The following is a 21,736-nucleotide window of genomic DNA, read 5'->3' on the forward strand; positions in this document are numbered from 1 at the left end:
GAGCGCGACGCGGCCGCCGAGATGCTGGCGCGGCTGGCGGCGCGCGCAGACGGCCACCCGGTGGCCGAGCGGCTGCTGGCATCTGCGGGCGCGGATCTCTACGAGCTGGGGCTGCTGTCGGCGTCCGCGCGGCTGCTGAAGCTGGCGCCGGCGGCGGACATGGCGCCGCTGCTGCCGGCGCTGGACGCGCTCGTCGCGCGCACCCCCGCCGGGCCGGCGTCAACGCAGCTGCGGCAGCTGCGGTGCAAGGTCGCGTACCGTGCGGCGCTGGCTGCGCTGGCCGTCTCGCCGGCGGCGGCGGACCGCGTGGACGACGTGGTGGACTCGCTGCTGAGCTTCCTCGGCGACAAGGACACGCTCGTGCGGTACACGGCGGCCAAGGCCATCGCGCGCGTGGCCAAGGCGCTCGGTGCCGACGGGGGGTACGTGCACGACATTGCGGCCGCGCTCGTCGGCCTGGCCACAGACGCGGCCGAGCCCGACGCCGCCACCGACGCGGCCGCGGTCGACCGCGCACACGGCGCGCTGCTCGGGCTGGCCGAGATGATGCGTGCCCGGCTCATGCCGGCCGATCTCTACGGCGACCTCGGCCGGCTGCTGGCAGCGACGCTGCACTTTGAGCGGCGCGTGCTCAGCCGCAAGCTCGGCGGCAACGTGCGCGACGCGTCCTGCTACGTGTGCTGGGCGCTGTTCCAGGCGGCTGCGCTGCCGGCGCCGCTGGTGCGAGGCCTGGTCGCCGACCTGGTCCTGCTCGGCTGCTTTGACCGCGAGGTCAACCTCCGTCGCGCGGCCAGCGCCGCCGTGCAGGAGGCTGTCGGCCGCCAGGGCCTGGACTCGGCCGAGGGTGTCGCGCTCGTCCAGACGCTCGACTACTTCTCCGTCGGCAACCTGCCGGCGTGCTTTCTCGAGATCGCGCCGGCCATGGTCACGCTGGGCGCCGTGCCGCGCGACCAGCTGGCGCGCCACCTGCTGACGCGGGTGCTGGCCAGCTGGGACCCGGAGGTGCGCCGGCTGGGCGCGCAGGCGCTCGTGCGCGCGCTGCCGGGCGCCGAGGACCGCCGCCACGCGCTGGCTGCGCTGACCGAGACCGCCGCGGCCGCGGCCGACGTCGATGTCTGGCACGGCGCCGCGCTCGGCCAGGCCGCTCTGCTCGCTGCCACCGCAGACGTTCCGGCAGACCTCGTGGCCACGCTCGCCGCCAGCGCCCATGTTGTCCCGCGCCACAACAAGGGCGCCCGGGTCGACGTTCTGGAGGCGCTGCTGGCCCTGGCCGCCGAGCTGTTGCCGCACCTGCCCAACCGCCGGCTGCCGGCCGCGTTTGGGGACGCGTTCGTCGAGGCGCTTGGTCTGGCCGACGCCCGGCTGGCGCCGGCGCTGCGCTCTCTGGCGGCCGCCCTCGACCCGGCCGACGTCGACCGCGCGGCCTGGCTCGACCAGCTCACCTCCGGTCGCCCCGGCTACGCACACGCGCTCGGCGAGGTCCTCGCGGCCGACGACTCGGACGCCGGGGCCGTCCTGGTCGCCGCAGTCGCCGGCGCCGCCGACATGGCCGTGCGCGTGGCTGCCATGGACGCTCTGGCGCGCGTGCTCGCGCGTGCGGCCGATCCAGCCGTCGCTGCCGGCCCGACCGTCCATGCGGCCCTGACCGGCCTCGCCGACTTCACGATCGACCGCGTCCGCGGCGACATTGGCTCGCAGCTGCGGCTGGCGGCGGCGGCCGCAGTCCGCGGCCTGCCGCGGTCCGTCGTCGCCGCACTCGACGCCGACACCGTGGACGACCTGTGTGCGCGTCTGCTCCGTGTCGCCGCCGACAAGATCGACCGATTGCGCACCGACGCCGCCGCCGCGCTCGACTGGATCGTCCCGGGCCTTTTTCCGGCCGTGCCGGCGGCCAGCCTGGCTACGATCTACGCGGCGCACTTTGGCCGGCTGACCGGGCTGCTCGCCAGCGGCCTGTCCGAGCGCCAGACGGCCGCTCTCTGGCTCGGGCTGGCCAGCTCCATGTCCGCGGCCTCGTCCGAGTCGGTCGTGCGCGCCACCCGCGATGCTGTCGGCGCCTACCTGCCCACGCTCGACCCGCCCGCGCTGACCGCGCTCGTTGACGACACCATCGGCCGCATGGTCGTCGACGGCCGCATCATGCTCAAGACCGACTCGGAGCTGCTCGAGCTCGTGGCCTTCTTCTTTGACGACGGCTCGCTACCGAACCCGGCTCTCGACCCAGCGCTGTACGTGCGCGTGTACAACAAGGTCACCAAGCTGTATTCGGCCGGCACCAAGACCGCCAGCGCGCGTCTGCTGACCGCGTGCGTGGCCGTCTACGCAGGGCTGGTCATGGCCGGCCACAGCAAGGTTGCAGAGATGGCTCTCAAGAAGCTCGTCGGACTCCTGGGCTCGCCGATCTCGCCGGTCCGCCAACGGGCCGCCGACGCGCTGTTTTTGCTCGTGGCCGATGTGGACTCGGACGGAGCCTTGGCCGTCGTCGGCGATATCGAGGCTGCCGACTGGCAGGGACCGACCTACGCGGGCTCGGCTGCGGCCGTCGGGCCAGCCGTGCTTGCATGTTTTGGATATTAATTTACATAGTGTACATTGTGGGTGCCGCTGGGCACATCTGCCGTAGAGACAGCGATCGGCCGCCTGCCCGGGAGGGGTCCTGACAGAGGCTGAGCGGCGTAGGCTGTGCGGCTATATGTGTGCGGCTATATGGTTGCGGCTGTATGATTGCGGCTGTATGACTGCGGCTGTATGACTGCGGCTGTATGACTGCGGCTGTACGACTGCGGCTGTACGCAGGCTGACCGCCGCACGCGGTGCGGCTCACAGGCGCAGCGTGCACCGCACGCCCAGGTGCGTCGACGCCCACATCTCGCGCCCGCACCACAGCCACGGCACAGCGCCGAACGTGGCCACGGCGTCCACCCCCCAGCGCACGGCCGCGCCCGCCAGCAGCACGCGGTCCGGGCGCCCCAGTGCGTTCTTCTCCGGAAAAGTAATGCCCAGCGTGCTGCCGTCCGGATCGGCCGCCGCAGCGCGGTCGGCGCGTGGCCACGCGTCCACGAACCCTAGCCGGTACGCCAGCGTGGCTTCGGCCTCGGTCATGGCGGTGTCGCCGCAGAAGACGCCCGTGGGCGGGAAGCAGCTGCCGGGCGACGGCGTCGTCAGCAGCTGCAGAACATGCTCGAGCTGGGCGAGGCGACGGTCACCCGCACGTGCGTCCAGCTGAGCGGTCACAATGCGCACGACGCGCACGGCCGGGTCCGCAAAGAAGGACGTGGCCAGCGGCGACAGCGGCGGCTCGTCGGACGCGTCCGACACGTCCGAGATCAGCGACGGTGCTCGCGACGACAGCGGCGTCGTCGGCCGCGCCGGCACGGCCGTGCGCAGCGCCAGGTCAAGCACCAGCGCACGCCGGCTCGAGCCCGCAAGCGGCATGCACCCCAGGCGCACGAGCTGGAACCGCGCGCGGGCGCCGCCGACGGCCGCGCGCGACACGAGCATGACGCAGCCGTGAAACTCGCCCCAGCTCTGCATGTCGCGCGGCTGCAGCTCCGACAGCGCGTAGGTCCGTCGGACGCGCGGGTCCGCCGCCAGTGCGGCCAGGAACTCGGGCGTCACCTCCTGGAGACAGACGACGTCGGCGACCTGCTGGTCGAGCTCGTCCAGCAGCGCGGCGTGCCGCCGCGCCTGCACCGGCGCCGCAAAGTTATCGCTCGACACGTTGAAGGTGGCCACGGTCAGCGTCGCAGCCGGGCCCCGCGGCGATGGCGGCGGCGGCGGCGGCGCCAGTGTCGCTGCGCTCGGCCGGCGCTCGTCGCCGGCGCCGCCCACGGCGCGCCACGATGGCTTCGAGAAGAGCGAGCCACGGTACTCGACCGGGCCCAGGTCGACCCACTCGTCCTGGCGCGGCGGCGGGCGCGGGCTGCGCGGACTGCGCGGGCTGCGAGGGCTCAGCGGCGGCAGCGGGCTCAGCGACCCCAGCGGGCTCAGCGGCCCCAGCGGGCTCAGCGGCGGCAGCGGGCTGCGCGGACTGCGCGGACTGCGCGGAATGCTCAAGGGAACCATCGCGCCCGTGTGCCCGTCCGCCAGCGCCATCAGCGCGCGGTCGTCGTCGTCGTTGTCGTGGCAAGGGCCGGCCGCCGCCGCGTTTGGCCTGGCCGCCCGTTGCGCGCCCGGAGCTAGTGCGATGCCCTGCGCTCGGCTGCGTCCTCGCGTCCTAGCCGGCCACGGGTAGTCGCGCTGTGCTTGTCCAAGCCGCGCGATGCCTAGCTGCTCCCGGCCGCCCTCTGTGCTGGCGGCCGCGCCTGTGCTGGCCGTCGTCCACAGCATCCGTCTGCGGCCGGCGCTCTGCTGCCTGGCCTCTTGCTCTCGGCCGCTCGGGGCGGCTCTGTTCCTGGTCTGGTCCGTCCGAACACGAACCGCGGGAGGCGTCTGCAAACGGGGCGGGTTCCGGCACGTTTTTAAGCCGATCCGACCGCTGCCCGCTCTGCACGCCCAGCGCTGTCCGCGTTCGTGGCCTGGTCTGGTCTGCGCCGCCGCAGCTTATCTGCCAGCTGCGCCGCACCTACCCACTGTGTGTCTGCGCCCGTCGCCACTATCACGCGCGTTCGCTCGGTTCGCTGGCTCGCTAGCTGCCTGCCCGCGGTCGCCGCGCCTCGGACTGGGTATATATAGCCCGCGTGCGGCGCAGCCGGCTTCGCCGCGCCACGGTGCGACGGCCGGTAGCACCCGTGCCCGCGTGCGGCCGGCCGGCCACCGGTGCCTGGCCGCTGGTGCCGGCTGGCCTGTTCTTGGCGGCTTGTAGCCGACATACACCGGCCCACGTGCGGCTCACGCGCGCGGCACGCCGGCCACCGGGGCCCCACACCTGGCAGCTGTCGCCGGCGGGGCCCGTGCCGGACCAGCCACCGCGCGGCGGACCGGCGGGTGCGGCGGGCGGCGCGGGCGCGCGGCCGCGGGTACCACCTGCGCGGCGGGTGCCACCGTCGCTAAGCAGCGGGTACCAGCCGGGCGGGCCACGACCCAGCGCTTTGGAGCTGCACATGCGGGTACCACGGCGTCCGCAGCCGCGCCCGTATCCGGCCGTCGCGAGCCCGTCCTGAGCCGGGTCGCAGCTCGCCTGCCGCGCCGCGCGACGCGTGCGGGTACCACCGCACCTACCCAGCCGGACCGCCTCCGTGTTTCCGCCGCCACCTAAACGCAGCTCGCTGGCTGCTGACCCATAGCTGCCGGCTCCTCCGGGCCGTCGCCGTGCTCGCCGTAGTCTGTCCGGGGCGTGACGCGCTGCCGCTAGCCAGTAGCAGGCTGTGCCCAGCCACTGGCGTGCCCGCGAACGCGTCTGCCAGCCCTGCGTTCCGCCGCCACAGCCTTATTTGCGCCACCGCGATGATTGGAGCCGGATGGCTCAGCCAGGGCGCCGCCGCTGCCGGCCGCATGGCGTCGTCCGACGACCGCAGGTGGCTCCGGCGGCCTTGAGTCGGCCTGCAGCCTGCCCCAGCCGGCCCCAGCCGGCCGCTGGCCCGTGGAATAGTCGCAGCGCCCGCAACCGGATCTGGCGCGTCATATACTACGGGCGGAGGGACGCTCAGGCGGCGGGCCCGCTTGGTAGCCACAAATCGGAGATATACGCGTGGTGCCATGCGACCGGTCGCCCCAGCCACAGCCCCAGCCGCACAACGCCCGGTCCTGGCCGGTCTGTGGCGCCAGCTCTCCCCAGCGGCGGGCGAAGTGCGTCTCCTGTGACCAGACTTGCTACGGGGCAGATGGCCGTGATCGGGCCGGACCGGATCTGCTGCGCTCACTACGATCAGCATGCCTGGCAACCCTTCGTGACAGTGACCGCGGTCCCAGCGGCCAGGAACCCCAGGCACCCGCCGGCCGCGCCGCCAGCCGACCGATGCGTCGACGATCGGCAGTCGCCTAGAGACGCCACTGCGGCGCGGTCTGTGCGCGTCAGGCCAACGGCGATGACGTAGGTGTGCTAGTTTGTGACCTACCACGCGGCCGTGCGGCCACACAGCACGCTGGCCAGGGGTCAGCCGCACGGTGCGCGGCTCACACGCCACCAACGTTCGCCCAGCGGCGCCCAGCGTTCGCCCAGCAGTCGCCAAGCCGTCGCCCACCGCCCTGCTACGCGCATATAGTGTACAACAATTAATTAGTATTCAATCACATCACAAGAAAATTAAAGACAGTGGTTTAGAGACGGGAAGGCTCCTCGTAGTCGGGCAGGATACCCTCGCGAACAATCTTGCCCTTCTCGTTGAAACCAGCGCCAGCATCGGTGATCGGGGTGATCGACGACGTGTCGGCGATCTCCTTGGTCGACCAGCCGTTGCTGTCGCGAGGGATCCAGATGGTCGGGGCCTTGTCCAGCACAGCCGGGTTCACGAACGCCAGCTCCTCCTCGAGCGCCGTCGGGGTCGGGTACACCCAGTCGGGGACCATCTTCTCACGCATCTCGACGTAGGACGCAAAGATGTCCGGGCGCAGGAAGCGCCAGATCGGGTTGGCGAAGCGGGCCTTGAGCAGGTTCGACTCGTACACAGCCTCGAGGTCGAGGTTGTTGTGGCTCGCGTTGGCGTTGTTGACCACGGTGGCCTGGTCGTCGCTAGTGTGCGAGTTGCGCAGCGCGGTGGCCTCCTTCGAGTCGCCGGTCTCGACCGGGGCGACGTTGCGGGCGGCCATCCAGCGCTCGTGCTCAAGCTCGATCGAGCGCGGCAGCGGGCCAAGCAGCGGGTCAAACGCCTTCTGGAGCGTGACCTGGAAGAACGCAGTGAAGCCGAGGCAGATCGCGACGAGGACAATGCACGCCCAGTTCTTGCTGACGGCAAACAGGCCGAGCAGACAGACCTGGCCGAGATACATGCCCGTGAAGGTCTGGTACAGCGCGCGCGGGTAGGTCAGGCCGGTGGTGTCGATGTCCGGCACCTTGACGTACATGAGCGAGTACAGGCACGCCAGGTAGATCAGGATAAATCCAACGAAGGTGAAGATAATGATCAGCGGCGAGATGATCGAGTAAGTGAGCGTGATAACAAACAAGTTAGTGTAGACGGGGTACACGGTTCCCCAGCCCATCGAGCCGAGCGACGACCACCGCTTGAACTTCTTGCGCGGGGTGCCGTCCAGCAGGTACGACAGCACGTAGTAGAGCGCGAGCGCGACGGTCTGCATGAACATGCCACCGGCACCGGACAGCGCCTGCAGAAGCAAATAGTCGATGTAGAAGTTAGACGACTTGGGCAGGTTGGTCGACAGCAGCGACATAGCCGACGTCGGGTTCTCGATGATCTGCGTCACGACAGACGTAGCCGACGACGTGATGGTAGTAACAAGGAAGACCTGGACGACCTGGAACGCGAAGTAGTAGTTCTGAACGCGCAGCTCAACCAGCGACCGCGACGGCACGCCCGAGACCTTGGCCATGAGGCGCAGGATCGGCGGCAGCAGGGCCATGAGCACAGCAAGCATGATCGTGGGAAGAAGCGACGTGACGAGACCGTAAAGCTTGACCTTCTTGAGCTGGAGCAGGAACTTCAGGAACGGCACCTTCTTGATGAGGTACGGCACGTTCGAGATGATACCCACGAACGCGACGGGAATCGCCCAAAAGACCACGAGCGCGCAGATGAAGGCAGTGGCACCAGTCGAGCGCAATAGGCGTTCCCACCAGGTCATGCGCAGGTTCGGCCAGATGACCTCGTCAGGGCGGATACCGATGTAGCGGGGAGCCATGTGCAGCGGCATGTGGTACGACAGCAGCTGGTACGCGTCCTGAGCGTCCTCAACAGTCTCGAACTCAATGAAGGCCGAATTGACAGACTTATTGGTCTGGTGGTCCTCCTGCATGGTCGCGATCTCCTCGTTAAGCTCGGCGATGCGGGTACGGTTGTAGTCAATCGTCTGGACCTTCTTGCCAATGAGCGGCTTGAGACGCTTGGTAGGACGCTTCTTGTCGGGAACGTACTCGCTGATGTCACTGGTGCTCGCACCAGCAACCTTCTCAGCAGCCTTCTCGATGTCGGCACCCGACTTGTTGGCAGCCTTGGCAGCCTTCTTGTCGGCCTTCAGCTTGTTCTTGACACCGGTCTTGATCAGCTTGACCTCGGCCGACTCGAGCTGCATGACCAGCTTGGTGCGCTCAGCGCACTTGGCCTCGAGCTCCTTGTAGTTGCGGTTGACCCACACACGACGCACACGGTTAAACATCTCCGACAGGTTGCGCTCGGTGAGGTACGAGTCGGGGATGGTCTGGATCAGCACAGTGCGCGACGAGATCGAGTTCCAGTAGTACGGCGACGTCAGGACGGCCTGACGGACCGACACGAAGTAAATGAACTCGCGGTAGATCGAAAACAGCACGAAGCCGTAGTAGATCCACGCAAGGAACACATGGGCAAACAGACGGTTCTTCTGCGACACGTTCGAGAACGTGAGGATGTCCAGACCATGCTGCTGGCCGTTCGACGTCGCGTTCAGCGGCAGCAGGATGGGGTACGTGACAACGACACCGAAGAAGGTCACAAAAATGATGAACTTCAGGTAACGCAAGAAGAAGTAGCCGTCGAGACCGGTCTGGCGCAAAACATACGCGTCGGGCTTCGTGACGAGCGACTTGATCCAAGCGAAAATTCCAGACGGTAGAGATTCGGTTCGGTTTGGTTGCGGGATCGTCTCCATATACGATCTCGGCGAATAAATACGCCGGACGCGGTAGCGGAGGAAAATGAATCCAAGGAAGAGTACGCCAAAGACGGCGCTGTTATAAATCAGCGACGTCAGAAACGACTCGGTGGAGACGGAGGTCGTGTCGTCGTCCGCCATTTTGGAGTCCTGGAGGTCAGTTGAGTCTGGGTTGCAAAAGACGAGCGCGGAACGCCGGCAATCCGCGGTCTAAAAAGAGCGCACCCGAGCCAGCGCCCGGAACGCCACAACAGCTGCAGCCAGACGCGGCTGCATCACACCTGCCTGCCGCTTCTGAACCGCTGCTGGCTGACACCACCGACGCTGCTTCTGGATCGTCGTGGTCGCCACCGGCGATCTGCCCCCATCATTGGTCCACCTTGCCCTGGCTAGCCTGCCCACTTCTGAGCCGCTCGACCGATGGATGGGGGACACCGAGCATTGCCAGCCGGGAGCGGTACGCAGCCACCCGCAATCACATGGGAACTCACCTTCTAGATTCCTAGTGGTCTAAATGTGTGGTAACAGAGGGCAGAAGGAACAAAAAACTGTGTATTGCCAATCTCCAAATCTTTATATTCGTGCTGCTTTGTTTCGACCTGCAGAGTATAGGCACAGGCCGCACGCCGGTTTCTGTTACGGATATAATTGGCGATTTAACCTTTGACTTTCCGGCTAGGGCTTGCCCAAACGGAAATCGGTCAAGGTCTACGAGGTCTTGGACTGGATTTGTGAATCTAACTGAGGAATTTTGAGGTGGTGTGGGCACGATTTGGAGCGGTGACGAGGGCCGGATCGTGTTCGACCGCAGAGTCTACGTACAAACCGCGTTTTAGGTTTAGCCCAGTCCTAGGAGAGACAATTTTTAGAGGTAGAAAGTGCCCGCATACCAAGAAGTAGATCGAACTCTAATTTTGTGCGTCCATTTCTGCAGATCTTGTGCATCAAGCAGGGTAAACTTTACCGCCGCAGGGTGGAAAGTACCCGATAGGGGAATAGAGCCGATGCCGCGATGCCGTGAGCGGCTTGAGGCAGCCTGGTGAAAACAATAGGCCAGGAGGTACATGCACTACGGAGAGTTTGATCGCAGAGTAACTTTCGCAAGCTGACCCGAGAGCAGCGGTTCGCAGCCGAAGACGGCTAAAGCTGATGCAGGGAGAGCCGCTCGCCTGGCCTTGAACACCATTCGGGTGTAGCGTGGATTCGGTGCAGCCGCTACAGTAGCGGCGACGTGCAGCCGCAGCCGGCGCCCTGACCGGGGCCCTGGCCGGAGCCCTTGAGGCCCACCGTCGGCAGCACTCACCCCTGTTTTCCCCGACGACAGCCGTATCCGTGTCACGGGAACATCCTGGATCTCTGCCCCTATTGCTCAGCGACTAGGTGGGGCAGCGGTGCGCGCGATCGCCGTATGCGGGCGCAACGCAAGTGGCTACAGCTCATGCGCCATACGACACACTCAAAACAATGCACACGTGCAGTTGATGCGCTCGAGCTGCATTCCGCCCTTTTAGGCAGAGTTCCACGTAATCGTCCAGAGGGTTTATCCCGATATGGACACGTGCAGCATACCTCCCGACAGTAGCGTGCGGCGCCATGATCGTGAACGTGAAAATAGCGGCGGGCGGCTCCAGACTCCGAACGCCTTCAGGCGGCTACTGTGCGACTACACGGCTCCACCGCGTGCGGATGCATGCCCAGCCCATCTCGCGTGTTTATCGCCCCGAGCACATGCACATCTGGGCTGTGGCTCACTCCGGCGGCGTGTAGTCGGCCGCTCCTTACGGAGAGGGGGCTACAGCGGTCACGCATGAGGATCAGTTACCCACACTATTGGAGGCGCTTCTTTGGATCTGCAATGGGTGGCCACTGCACGCATATGCCGTCGTTATGATGTAGTCGCCGCTGGCGCAGATGCATAGCTTGGCGGCAAATGATGCCCCGGCGACGGCTTTCTGACGCCGATGACGCCCTCGTGACTCGCTGGTGCGCGCCAGATGGGTGGGCGGGTGTCCACAGTAAGCGGTGGGGCTAGCCGAGCCGCTTTGACCGGCGATGAATGATGCCCAGATCGACGACCGATTCGACTCTCGGTCTCGGATTCGACTCTCGGTCTCGTGCGGCTGCCGTGGGGCCGCTGGGCGGATCTGGTCGGACGGACAAGCGTCAGCGCACAGGGGCTTAGCGTCCCGTCCAGCTACTCAGCCTAGACGAGCGGCAGATCCAGCGCACGATGGCGCCAGGCGTACGTTAGGGTAACGGCTGGGACGGGGGTTGCCGTAGCAACCATTAAAGTTTTGTGCCGCCCATCACCCTCCGGCAAAATCTGCCATCACTCACTATCGGAGTTATCTATGAGCCGCATGCTACAGCAAGCGTCCCCGACTGCCTTCGTCGCTGTAACACGGGGCCGCGCGGCATGTTCTCTGCGGCGCTTGCCGTGGCCATAAGAGACCGTGCACGTCGTTTCAGCCGAGCAAGGCATTTCAGCTGCAATGGCTTACTGCGGATCACATGCGTGACTATAATGAGCCGCATGTAGTGCGGCTCGTTGTTTTACCCGGCTGAAACAATGGCGACTAATAGCAAATATGTGGTCGCGTCATAATCGCCCGTCCATCCAATATTGCGCACGGCCGGCCGGCATGTCGATCGAGACCGTTGCGGGGGATGACAGTGTGACGTGTACGTCAGAGCCAGTGCAACGGAGATAGAAGATTATTATTTATTCGTATTGACATGCTGGAGAATGACCTCTACAGCGTCTCAATGCGGCTCAGCCAGTTGATGACCATCATGGCGGTCGTCAGACTGACCTCCTGACCGTAGCTGGTACCGTCGTAGCTGTCAGCCTGCAGAGTCAAGTTGTACAGGTTCAGCGCATCAAAGCCACGGTCACTTGCGCGCTTCTGCATCTCGACCGAAAAGTGCCAGAGCGCGTTGTGGCCCTGCTCGATGATAGCTCCCGGAGGCTTGAGGTGGCCGGCAGCGGGAGGGCCGAGCCAGAGCACAGGGCGGTGGTTCGGGTTCGGTTCATGCTTCTCGAGCTGAGTCTGAACAGTGTCCATGACCCTCGTGGTCTTGTCCCAGTTGAAACCGTGCGAGAGACCCTGCTGGAAGATGACGGGGACCGGGCGGGCGCTCTTGTGGTAGGTAGTCATGATATCGTCAATGTCATCCAGAACAGACGACGGGACCGGCTCGCTCTTGATGTAAACAGCACCGTGGAAGACGCGGTTGCAGATGTAAGGCGATCCCAGTCTCTGGCCCTCCTCCTTGGCGTCCAGGATCTCCGTCGAATCAACGATGAAGTGGTCACCGCTGCCGGTACCACCGCACTGCGGGTTGGTGTACTGGGCATCGCAACGGCAGCGGCGTTTGAGCTGTTCGTTAAGCTCCCACTGGCGGAGACCGCCCCAGGCAACATTTTTGCGCAGAAGCGAATTGAACGCGGCGTAGATGTTGTTGGTCAGGCGCTGCTCGCCCACAAAGATGATGGCGTCGAAGCGGTCCAGAATCATGCAAATCTCCTCGGGGTCAAACCAGCGGTATTCGCAACCGAGCGGCTGGAAGGGCATGTTGAAGCCAGCACGGCCACCGCCCGAGAGAGCCGCCAGGAGGTCGGCCTTGTTCTTGCAGTAGGGCCGGGCGGGCGCAAGCGATCCATCGGGAGCGAGCTGGGGGTTGTAGAGGCTGTTCGACGAAAGCTTGCACTCCTCGGCGCCGTAAAAGTCGGTGAAGTGGTCGGGCGTGCTGATCTTGTAGCCGTCACGGGCATAAGCATTGCCCAGCTTGTCAGTGTCGCGGTACTTCTGCGAAAACTGGGCAGACGAGCCGGCAGGCGTAGTCTTGCCTGACGAGAAGAGGGCCGAGAGCAGGTGCAAAAGCGCGTACGTGATCAGAACCACTCCCGAGATCTTGTAGATCGACACCGGTAGCGAGAGGTTGGCCATGGTGCTTGTTGAGGACGTGCACGCGGTCTATATCAGATGCGAGTGAAAGTGGCGGAATGGCCTGCGGATGGCGGACGCGGACGGGGAGGCGGGAACGGGGTCAACTACGTACGCGCAATTGACTCCGGTTCGGGCGCTTCTCGGGCAACGCTGGCTTGACGGCAGGCTCTGAAGAAGGCGGAGTGTCACTGGTCGACGGCCTCGCGCTCGTCACACGTGGTCGAGAGATGGATGGAGGATGGAAGACGACGACAATGCCGACGGGTGGAAAAAATGTGCAGTTGATGTTGTCTTCGTCGTAGGAAAAGGAGCCTGGTGTTGGCTCAGCGTTCAGCGCACACGCGGGAAGCTGCCATTCTCCCAAGAGGGATAGACGGCGGATCTGGCTACGCGAGCTAGCCTTGTTAAGGGTTGAAATTGATGCTAGCGCTGCAGCAGCAGCCGCCGGCATCCTTCCAGCCACACTGTGCCACACTTTCTAGCCGTTTGCGCCGGTGCGCTCGCCGGTGGCCGCGCACCAGCCACGGGCCGCACCTGCGGCCGCCGTGCTAGGCCGGCGGACGCGGCTGCTGCGCACTAGGGTTGTGACATGCTCGCCAGTTAGGGTTGAGTGTCTGCGCCGTACCCAATGGTCCCCGGCCGCGCTCCCATTCGCCTCTCGCGCTGCCGCGCGCTGGGAGTATAAAGCCAGGCCTGCCGGCAAATTTTCAAACTTCGATCAAAAAAGCAAGGGAGAAATTGCCACGACGATTGTCACTTCTCAATAGTCATATCGTTGCCATTTTATCGTGGTCTACATAGTAGTCCATTTGTTTGTTTCTCTCGAGATTGAAAAAGCCCTGGATAGGAAGTTCGGCTCTCGTTGTGTCGCATTCAGTTGTGGCGATGAGAGCGGAATGTCGATGAAAGGGGAAATCTTCGTCGCAAGACGCCGTAGATTGTTGGGCATTGCTTGCGATAGCCTGACGGTTCGACCGCCTCGGTATGGAGGCTGGCGGGCTGGAGAGAGCTGTCTTTGGGCCGTGATCTCGTGTCCTGGTGGACTGAGCGCGCAAGCTACTGCGTGCTGCCTCCCTCCCCCCCACGGCAGGGCGGCACATTCGCCGCTGTGTTTGCAGTGTCCGGTGGTTCTGGCTGCGCATGTGTGCGCTAGGTCATTGCCGCTCGCCGCGAGTGCTGCAAGTGCTGCGGGTTATGTGTAACCCTCATGGACGGTGCCTGCAGCAGGCGCGTACATACTCGATTTGAGGCTCCGGGCTCGTCTTGGCAGCAGTCCAGCGGTCCCTTGGCCATGGCTGGCACTGCGGAGATTGCTGTGACTGCGCTGGCCCAGCGGCCAGCTTGCCAGAGTCCTGCCGCGTAGAGCGCAGGAGATCGCGTTGTCAGGAAATCGAATTGGCCGCGTGGCTGCACAAAGCCGCGGACTACCGCTGATCCGGGATCAAGGGCGCCGCTGGCAGGTTGGCGCCGCTCGGGCAGACCGGCTCTACGCGCCTACACGACCACGACGCGTGCGCGCGACGGCGCTCGGCAAGTGTCGCCGCCAGACATTGGGACAGCTGACCGAACGGCCAGCCAGGCTGTAACCGCCATCCCTGCACCATCCTGGTCTGCGCGGGATAGTGGCAGCTTATCTGGAACAACCTATGTCTTCCACTCAATACGATGACCTCGGACAGATATGGGCGTACGCGGCGGGCATGGCACTTGCAGCAGCGCGCAGGTTTCCCGCCATGCAGCGGTCGGGCCGACTCAGAGGCCGGCGGAGAGCACGCGTGGCGATCCGGTCTGGTGACTGAGATCTGTGATCCAGCGGTGGAGGAGGCCGCTAGCGACCGCTCCGGTGGATAGGGGCCGAATCAGCCACTCGCGTGCGCACATTTCCAATACCTCCCTGCTTTGACGCCGAGTGGTGGGCGGCGGGGTCGTCGGACGCGGGACACCCGGCGCAGATGGGTACACATCACGTGACCGGGTTCCTTATTGGGGCCTGGACACGAATACGAGCAGGTCGAACAGACTCCCGGCGGGACTCACGGGCCGCCCGGCGGCAGCCCCGGGGAGGGGCACTGGGACTAGCGCCGCGAGCAGATAGTGCCCAGGGCCCGTCCGGGGCGCAAGTGGGGCGGCAGGCGAGCGCGCGCATCGTCCCAGTGTGGTCTTGGCTGAGGCGGTGTTCGCGGGCCGCAGGCCGGCGGCGGCGGTCTCAGGACGGCCGCGGCGGCCGCGACGGCGCCGGCGGCGGTAGCGCGTGCAGCGCGGCAGCGGCGGCAGCGGCGGCGGCGCCGTCGGCGGCGTTCGGGGCCGCGCGCTCCCGCCGCGCGCGTGTCTGGCGGACGACCAACGGCCGGCGACGTGCTTGCTGCGGGCACACCGCACGTCCCCGGCCGGCTGTCCGCGACGACGCCACCGGGCCTCTGCTGTCAGTGCTGGAGGGCGGCGGCGGCGGCACGGGCTTACCGGAACAAGCAAGGGTGCGGGCGAACCGCAGGGCTCCCAACCGCTTAGGGGAGATGTGGTCCTCCATCGGAGGAGCTATGGCCAAAGCGGACTCGTATCGACAGATGCAGCGCATTGTTGACGGGGCCGCAGCGCATGGCAGCCGGAGGGTGCTGTGGCCGGCAGCCGAGCCGGGCGCCCGTGCCCTGGGCGGCCGGCGGGCAGGGCCGGCGGCGCGGTGGATCTCTGGGCGCGCTGGCGGACCGGTGGGCTCGTCGCAACTACTAGTGGGCGCACGGGCTCGGAGCTGAGAGAATATGAGCACATATTCTAACGCGATCGCGAGCCAGGGCCAGCGGCCCTGGGATGCGGGTAAACCGAGCGGCGAACGCTGAACACAGCCGCTAGACGCCGCCGGCTCGTATCTGCACCCCCCCGGCGGTATATAATTCGGCGGCACCCGAGCGGCCGGCACAGCACGCCGACAGGATGAGCACACCCACGTACGGCGACGACGGCATGACGGGCGGCTACGGCAGCGACGAGTACACCAAGTCGTTCTCTTCCGAGGGCTCGGAGGACGCGAGCAAGCTGGCGCAGCTGGCGCAGATGGTCGCGCCGGCGACCGAGGCCACGGACGTGCCGATGACGGCCTACCTCGGCGAGGACGAAGACGAGCCGCTGCTGCCGCGGCTCGAGTACGTGCGGTCGAACGCGTCGGTGGCGACGGTGATGCTCGGGCTCGACAGCCGCGGCCACCGCCGGCTGCTGTCGGTCAAGTCGGTCGACCGGCTGGCGCAGCTGCACAGCATGCGGGCGCAGTACCTCGTCGGCGACACGCGCGCCATCGTCGACTGGGAGGCGTTGCGCGTGGACGAGACGGCCATGCGGCAGGCGCCGCACCGCGTGCGCAAGTTCTACGCCGACCAGAACGAGCTCATCGACCGGTACATCGAGATCGACTGCCTGCTGGACTCCAACATCGCGCAGTCGATGGTCGCCGAGTACGAGGGCTCCGGAGGCCGCAGCGACGCGGTGCCGGCCAACGTGGACGTCGAGGGCGCCGCGTTCCTGGCGGCCGAGCGCGACGAGGGCTCGGGCATAGTCGCGTTCGCGATCGCCGTCAACTTCCTGATCAACGTGTAAGTGCGCGCGCGGCTGCGCTGACCCAGACTCCTGCTCGCCGGCAAGGCCGCCGTGGTGCTGCTGACGCACTCGCTGTCGGTCGTGGCCTCGCTCGTCGACTCGGCGCTCGACTTTCTGTGCACGACCATCATCTGGTTCTCGACCAGCATGGTCGAGGCCTCGAGCTGGAAGATCCGGCTGCAGTACCCCATTGGCCGCGCGCGGCTGGAGCCTATCGGCGTGCTCATCTTCTCGGTCATCATCATCCTCTCGTTCGGCCAGGTCGCGGTCGAGGCGCTGAGCCGGCTGCTGGTGGGCTCGCACGAGGCCGTGCGGCTCACCGCGCCCTCGTTTGTCATCATGGCCGCGGCCGTCGTGCTCAAGCTGTTTGCCTGGCTCTGGTGTCGCAGCATGAACTCGAGCGCGGTTCAGGCACTGGCGCAGGACGCCATGTCCGACATCGTCTTCAACATCTTCTCGATCTGCTTTCCGGTGCTGGGCCACTACTCGGGCGTCTGGTGGCTCGACCCGCTCGGCGCGCTGCTGCTGTCGGTGTACATCATCATCCAGTGGGCCATCTCGACGTCCGAGCACATCCGCCACCTCGTTGGCGTCACCGCCTCGGACGTCGACCGCCAGGTTGTCGTCTACCTGTGCATGCGCTTCGCGCGCGCCATCCACCACGTGACCAACGTGCGCGCGTACCATCTCGGCGACCGTCTCCATGTCGAGGTCGACGTCATTGTCAGCGAGAAGCTGACGGTGCGCGACTCGCACGACCTGGGCGAGGCCCTGCAGTACGCGCTCGAGACCCTGCCCATGGTTGAGCGCGCGTTTGTGCATCTCGACTACCGCCGGGACAACTACGCGGGCCACTTGCAGCGGTAGCGCGGTACATAGCATAGCAGCATTAGCATAGGAACATGGTTGCATACAGCGGTGTAGCGGCTGGGCGCGGGCACGGCGGCGACTGTGCCGGGGCGCCTGGTGGCGGTCCTCTGGGCCGGAGTAGCTGCGCTTGTGGATCGGCCGGGGTTGCGGTTTTGAGCCGCACGCCATGCGGCTTGGTCGAGCGTTGGCCTCGGCTGGGGGTTGCGCGGCTTTGAGCCGCACAGCATGCGGCTCGGACGAGCGTTGGCCTCGGCCGAGGGTTGCGCGGCTATGAGCCGCATGCCGTGCGGCTCGGACGAGCGTTGGCCTCGGCCGAGGGTTGCGCGGCTATGAGCCGCACGGCATGCAACTGGCATGCGGCTCGGACCAGCGCCATGGCCGTAGCCGCTGCCGGATGGTCGTCTTCCGGCTCGCGTGCATGCCCACGGTAGCACCGGGCTGGAGCGCTCGCGTACGGGCCCGCGGTTCAACCCGTGAACGGCGTGAGCTCTCGGGCAGGTCAAGCTGCGCTGGCGCGCGGCTATGTGCCGCACGCTGTGCGGCTCAGCAGGCACCGCCACGCCCGGCTCCGGCCGCGCGCCGCAGCCGCGGTGCTATCGCACGTGACCGCGCCGCACGCGCTGCGGCGTCTACTAAAATTTTATCCACCGCACCGCTCTACCAAACCGCATTGTGCTCCAAGGTAAGCAGCCACGACGGCGCCGGCGCAGGCGCGTGCCGGCCGGCGGGCCACCGCATCACGGCCGGCGTGCGCGCCGCCGCCCCGCCGCCGCCGCCCCGCCCCGCGCCGCCGGCAGATCGACCCGCCCGCGACCCGCGGCCCGCCGCCGCGCGGCCCGCGGCGACCGTGCCGCGGCGCAACAGGCACCGCCACACCGCCGCACCCCGGGCCACAGCTGACCGCAGATCATGCGTCTCGCGGGCGTCCTGGGCCGCGTCGCCGGTGCGACAGCATGGGATCACGTGAGTAGGCCGCGCGGGCGGGCTGACCGGGTAACAGGCTTCCAGCGGTTTCCATGGCAACGGTATGCTCTCCCTCGTCCGCGGCCGGCCCAGCCCGTCCGGGCGGCGGGCAATTGCGCGGGTGGCCGGCCGGTGTGGCCGGCGGCTTATAATTCCTCGCTGTTCTACGGCTCTAACGCTTAGTCCACTCTGTCGTTTTTCGCCAGCTCCGATTCTACACAAAGCCAAACCGTCCGGGTTTGCTTCAGAATAGTGGATCATCCGTCCGAGCGGCCTTCAGTCCATCTGTCCGTCCCAGCTATCCGCGCGATAGCCAGCCCAGGTACGCAGGGCAAGGCGTGGGGGCGCGCGCGCGCCGATCCGCGCGCGCCGCACGGCCGCCAGGGTCCCCCCGGCCGCCCGGCGGCAGCCGCGCGGCCGGCAGGGGCCGCAGCCGGCCCAGGCCGATCGGCCGGCCGGCCGCGGCCCCCGGCGGCCGCCCCAGGGGCGCGTCCGAGCGCGGTCACGCATGTGATAGCGTGCGCTAACCGGCCAGCAGGAACCAGCGGGCCTTTGCAAGTAGTCCGTCGCGGCGCCGCTGTCAACACCACTACCGGCTGTCCGAATTCGACGCTCCGATGCTGAACACAGCCGCTACCGATGCTGCCGGGTGAGTTGGTGGCCACATGGCCAATCGGCGTTGGGCACAGTGGCGCGGCCCTAGGTTCCCAAGCGCAGCCCTCCTCCCAGGCTCGTTCTCTCCCACACGAAGAACTCGCCATGGCAGTCGGAGATGTGATGGCTCGCTTGCGGATGCCGCGCCGGACGCGCGCTGGCCGGCGGCCGGTCGGCCGCGGGCCGGCGCGGGCGTGGTCGCGGCCGCGGGCGATAGTGCTGCTCTTTGCGGCGTTTCTGCTGCTGGTGGCCCCGCCGCTGATAATCGCCCGCCACCGCCGGACGAGCGCTGACGGAGACAGGCCGGAGCCCGCGCGCCAGATTCTGCCGCAGAACGTGCGGCCGACGCACTACGATGTCACGCTCGAGCCGGACTTTGACAAGTTCACGTTCGAGGGCGAGGTGGCGATCGTGCTGGACGTGCTCGAGGCGTCCAACACGGTCACGCTGAACGCGCTGGAGCTGACGATCCACTCGGCGACGGTGACGGTCGGCGGGCTGACGCACTCGGCCACGGCGCAGACCGCGGACGAGGACGCGCAGTCGATCGCGTTCACGTTCCCGGTGTCGTTCACGGCCGGGTCGCGGGTGACGTTCACGAGCAAGTTCACGGGCATCCTGAACGACAAGATGGCCGGCTTCTACCGGTCGTCGTACACGGACGCCGACGGCAGCACCAAGTTCATGGCGACGACGCAGATGGAGCCGACGGACTGCCGGCGCGCGTTCCCGTCGTTCGACGAGCCCGCGCTCAAGGCAACGTTCACGATCGCGCTCGTGGCCGACAAGCACCTGACGTGCCTGTCCAACATGGACGTGCACTCGGAGACCGAGGTGGCCGGCGGCAAGAAGCGCGTGCTGTTCAACCGCACGCCGCAGATGTCGTCGTACCTGCTGGCGTTCATCGTGGGCGAGCTCAAGTACGTCGAGACCACGTCGTTCCGGATCCCGGTGCGCGTGTACGCGCCGGCGGGCATGGAGGCCCAGGGCCAGTTCTCGTCGGACCTGGCGGCCAAGACGATCAAGTTCTTCGAGGAGACGTTCGACATGCCGTACCCGCTGCCGAAGATGGACATGGTCGCCATCCCCGACTTCTCGGCGGGCGCGATGGAGAACTGGGGCCTGATCACGTACCGCGTCGTCGACCTGCTCTTCGACGAGGAGACGTCGGGCGCGGCCACCAAGCAGCGCGTGGCCGAGGTCGTCCAGCACGAGCTGGCGCACCAGTGGTTCGGCAACCTGGTCACGATGGACTGGTGGGAGGGCCTCTGGCTGAACGAGGGCTTCGCCACCTGGATGTCGTGGTTCTCGTGCAACGAGTTCTACCCCGACTGGAAGGTCTGGGAGACGTACGTGACCGACAACCTGCAGGCGGCGCTGCGGCTCGACGGCCTGCGCTCGTCGCACCCGATCGAGGTCCCGGTCAAGCGCGCGGACGAGATCAACCAGATCTTCGACGCGATCTCGTACTCCAAGGGCTCGTGCGTGCTGCGCATGGTGTCCAAGTTCCTCGGCGAGGACGTGTTCATCGCGGGCGTGCGGGTCTACCTCAAGCGCCACCAGTACGGCAACACGCAGACCTCGGACCTCTGGGACGCGCTCTCGGAGGTCTCGGGCAAGGACGTGAGCTCGCTGATGGCCTCGTGGACCAAGCAGATCGGCTACCCGGTCCTGACCGTGACCGAGGTCAACGAGCGCACCATCCGCGTGCGCCAGAACCGGTTCCTGACCTCGGGCGACGTCAAGCCCGAGGAGGACAAGGTCATCTTCCCGGTGTCGCTGGCGCTGCGCACGGCGGACGGCGTCGACGAGTCGCTGATGCTCAACGAGCGCGAGGCGACGATCGAGATCGCGGACGGCAAGGCGCGCATTGTGGCCACGTCCGCGACCGCGTCCGTGGACGCTGCCGCCGACGTCTCGGCCGGCGCGTTCTTCAAGGTCAACGCGGACCACTCGGGCATCTACCGCGTGGCGTACCCGCCCAAGCGCCTCGCGCGCCTCGGCGCGGACGCCGCCAAGGGCCTGCTCTCGGTCGAGGACCGTGCCGGCCTCGTGGCCGACGCCGGCGCGCTCGCCGCGTCCGGCTACGCGTCCACGACCGGCCTGCTCAGCCTCGTGTCCGAGTGGAAGAACGAGGACCAGTTCGTGGTCTGGGACGAGATCACGGCCCGGATCGCGGCCATCCGCAGCGCCTGGCTGTTTGAGGACAAGGCCACCCGCGACGCGCTCAAGAAGTTCCAGCTCGAGCTGACCGCGCCCAAGGCCAAGGAGCTCGGCTGGTCCTTCGACGGCGACGTCGGCCACGTCGAGCAGCAGTTCAAGGCGCTCATGTTCGGCTCGGCCGGTCTGGCCGGCGACGCCGAGGTCATTGCCGCCGCCCAGGACCTCTTCAAGCGGTTCGCGGCCGGCGACAAGAAGGCGCTGCACCCGAACCTCAAGGCCTCGGTCTTTGCGATCGCGCTCCAGAACGGCGGCGAGCACGAGTGGCAGACGATCCTCAACACGTACCTGAACCCGGTCAACACGGACGAGCGCAACACGGCGCTGCGCCAGCTCGGCCGCACGACGGACCCGGTGCTGATGGAGAAGACGCTGGCGCTGATTCTGGACGGCTCGGTCAAGGCCCAGGACGTGTACCTGCCCATGGGCGGCCTGCGCGCGTCGCCGGAGGGCACGATCGCGCTCTGGAACTGGGTCAAGGCGCACTGGGACGAGCTGGAGCGCATGCTCCCGCCGGGCCTGTCCATGCTGTCGTCCGTGGTCTCGCTCTCGACCGGCGGCTTCTCGACGGCGGCCGCCGTGGCCGACGTCGAGGAGTTCTTCGCCAACCGGGCGACCAAGGGCTACGACAAGGGCCTCGCGCAGTCGCTCGAGAGCATCCGCAGCAAGATCGCGTGGGTGGAGCGCGACGACGGCGTGCTCAAGCAGTGGCTCCAGGAGAACGGGTACTATTGAAGGCCCGGGCGGGCGCGGCTGTGACCGGCCGTATGTCGGCCGGCGCGCCGCGGGCGGCCTGAGCCGCACGGCGT

At 66.8% G+C, this 21,736-nt stretch overlaps 6 protein-coding genes across 6 annotated transcripts; 3 read left to right on the top strand and 3 right to left on the bottom strand.

The window, feature by feature from the left end:
• The first annotated feature begins 442 nt into the window (after positions 1 to 442).
• Positions 443 to 2,595, top strand: V1510DRAFT_410105 (uncharacterized protein). The gene has a single exon (XM_066932667.1). It carries the CDS (start codon positions 544 to 546, stop codon positions 2,575 to 2,577), a length of 2,034 nt encoding a protein of 677 aa, XP_066791473.1. The 5' UTR covers positions 443 to 543; the 3' UTR covers positions 2,578 to 2,595.
• On the bottom strand, positions 2,563 to 4,713 carry V1510DRAFT_410106 (uncharacterized protein). The gene is made up of 2 exons (XM_066932668.1): positions 3,494 to 4,713; positions 2,563 to 3,355 (listed from the first exon to the last, which is right to left on the bottom strand). Exons 1-2 carry the CDS (start codon positions 4,327 to 4,329, stop codon positions 2,821 to 2,823), a joined length of 1,371 nt encoding a protein of 456 aa, XP_066791474.1. The 5' UTR covers positions 4,330 to 4,713; the 3' UTR covers positions 2,563 to 2,820.
• Positions 4,714 to 6,198: 1,485 nt separating this feature from the next.
• On the bottom strand, positions 6,199 to 8,826 carry V1510DRAFT_359607 (uncharacterized protein; the record flags this gene model as incomplete). The annotated part of the gene is made up of 2 exons (XM_066930975.1): positions 6,199 to 6,549; positions 6,592 to 8,826. The coding sequence occupies 2 exons, from the start codon at positions 8,824 to 8,826 to the stop codon at positions 6,199 to 6,201; spliced, it is 2,586 nt and encodes an 861-aa protein (XP_066791475.1).
• Positions 8,827 to 11,438: 2,612 nt separating this feature from the next.
• V1510DRAFT_405721 (uncharacterized protein) lies at positions 11,439 to 12,635 on the bottom strand (the record flags this gene model as incomplete). Its single annotated transcript, XM_066932347.1, has 1 exon — positions 11,439 to 12,635. One exon carries the CDS (start codon positions 12,633 to 12,635, stop codon positions 11,439 to 11,441), a length of 1,197 nt encoding a protein of 398 aa, XP_066791476.1.
• A 2,916-nt stretch (positions 12,636 to 15,551) lies between these two features.
• On the top strand, positions 15,552 to 17,139 carry V1510DRAFT_410116 (cation efflux family-domain-containing protein). Its single transcript, XM_066932669.1, has 2 exons — positions 15,552 to 16,216; positions 16,247 to 17,139. The coding sequence occupies exons 1-2, from the start codon at positions 15,564 to 15,566 to the stop codon at positions 17,085 to 17,087; spliced, it is 1,494 nt and encodes a 497-aa protein (XP_066791477.1). The 5' UTR covers positions 15,552 to 15,563; the 3' UTR covers positions 17,088 to 17,139.
• Positions 17,140 to 17,996: 857 nt separating this feature from the next.
• V1510DRAFT_410122 (peptidase family M1-domain-containing protein) lies at positions 17,997 to 21,721 on the top strand (the record flags this gene model as incomplete). The annotated part of the gene is made up of 5 exons (XM_066932670.1): positions 17,997 to 18,053; positions 18,091 to 18,115; positions 18,237 to 18,375; positions 18,592 to 18,702; positions 19,010 to 21,721. 5 exons carry the CDS (start codon positions 18,000 to 18,002, stop codon positions 21,660 to 21,662), a joined length of 2,982 nt encoding a protein of 993 aa, XP_066791478.1. The 3' UTR covers positions 21,663 to 21,721.
• Positions 21,722 to 21,736: the final 15 nt, after the last annotated feature.

Source organism: Dipodascopsis tothii, assembly GCF_038497935.1.
Source record: "Dipodascopsis tothii strain CBS 759.85 unplaced genomic scaffold V1510scaffold_2, whole genome shotgun sequence".
In the NCBI taxonomy this organism is placed as follows: domain Eukaryota; kingdom Fungi; phylum Ascomycota; class Lipomycetes; order Lipomycetales; family Lipomycetaceae; genus Neoaidaea; species Neoaidaea tothii.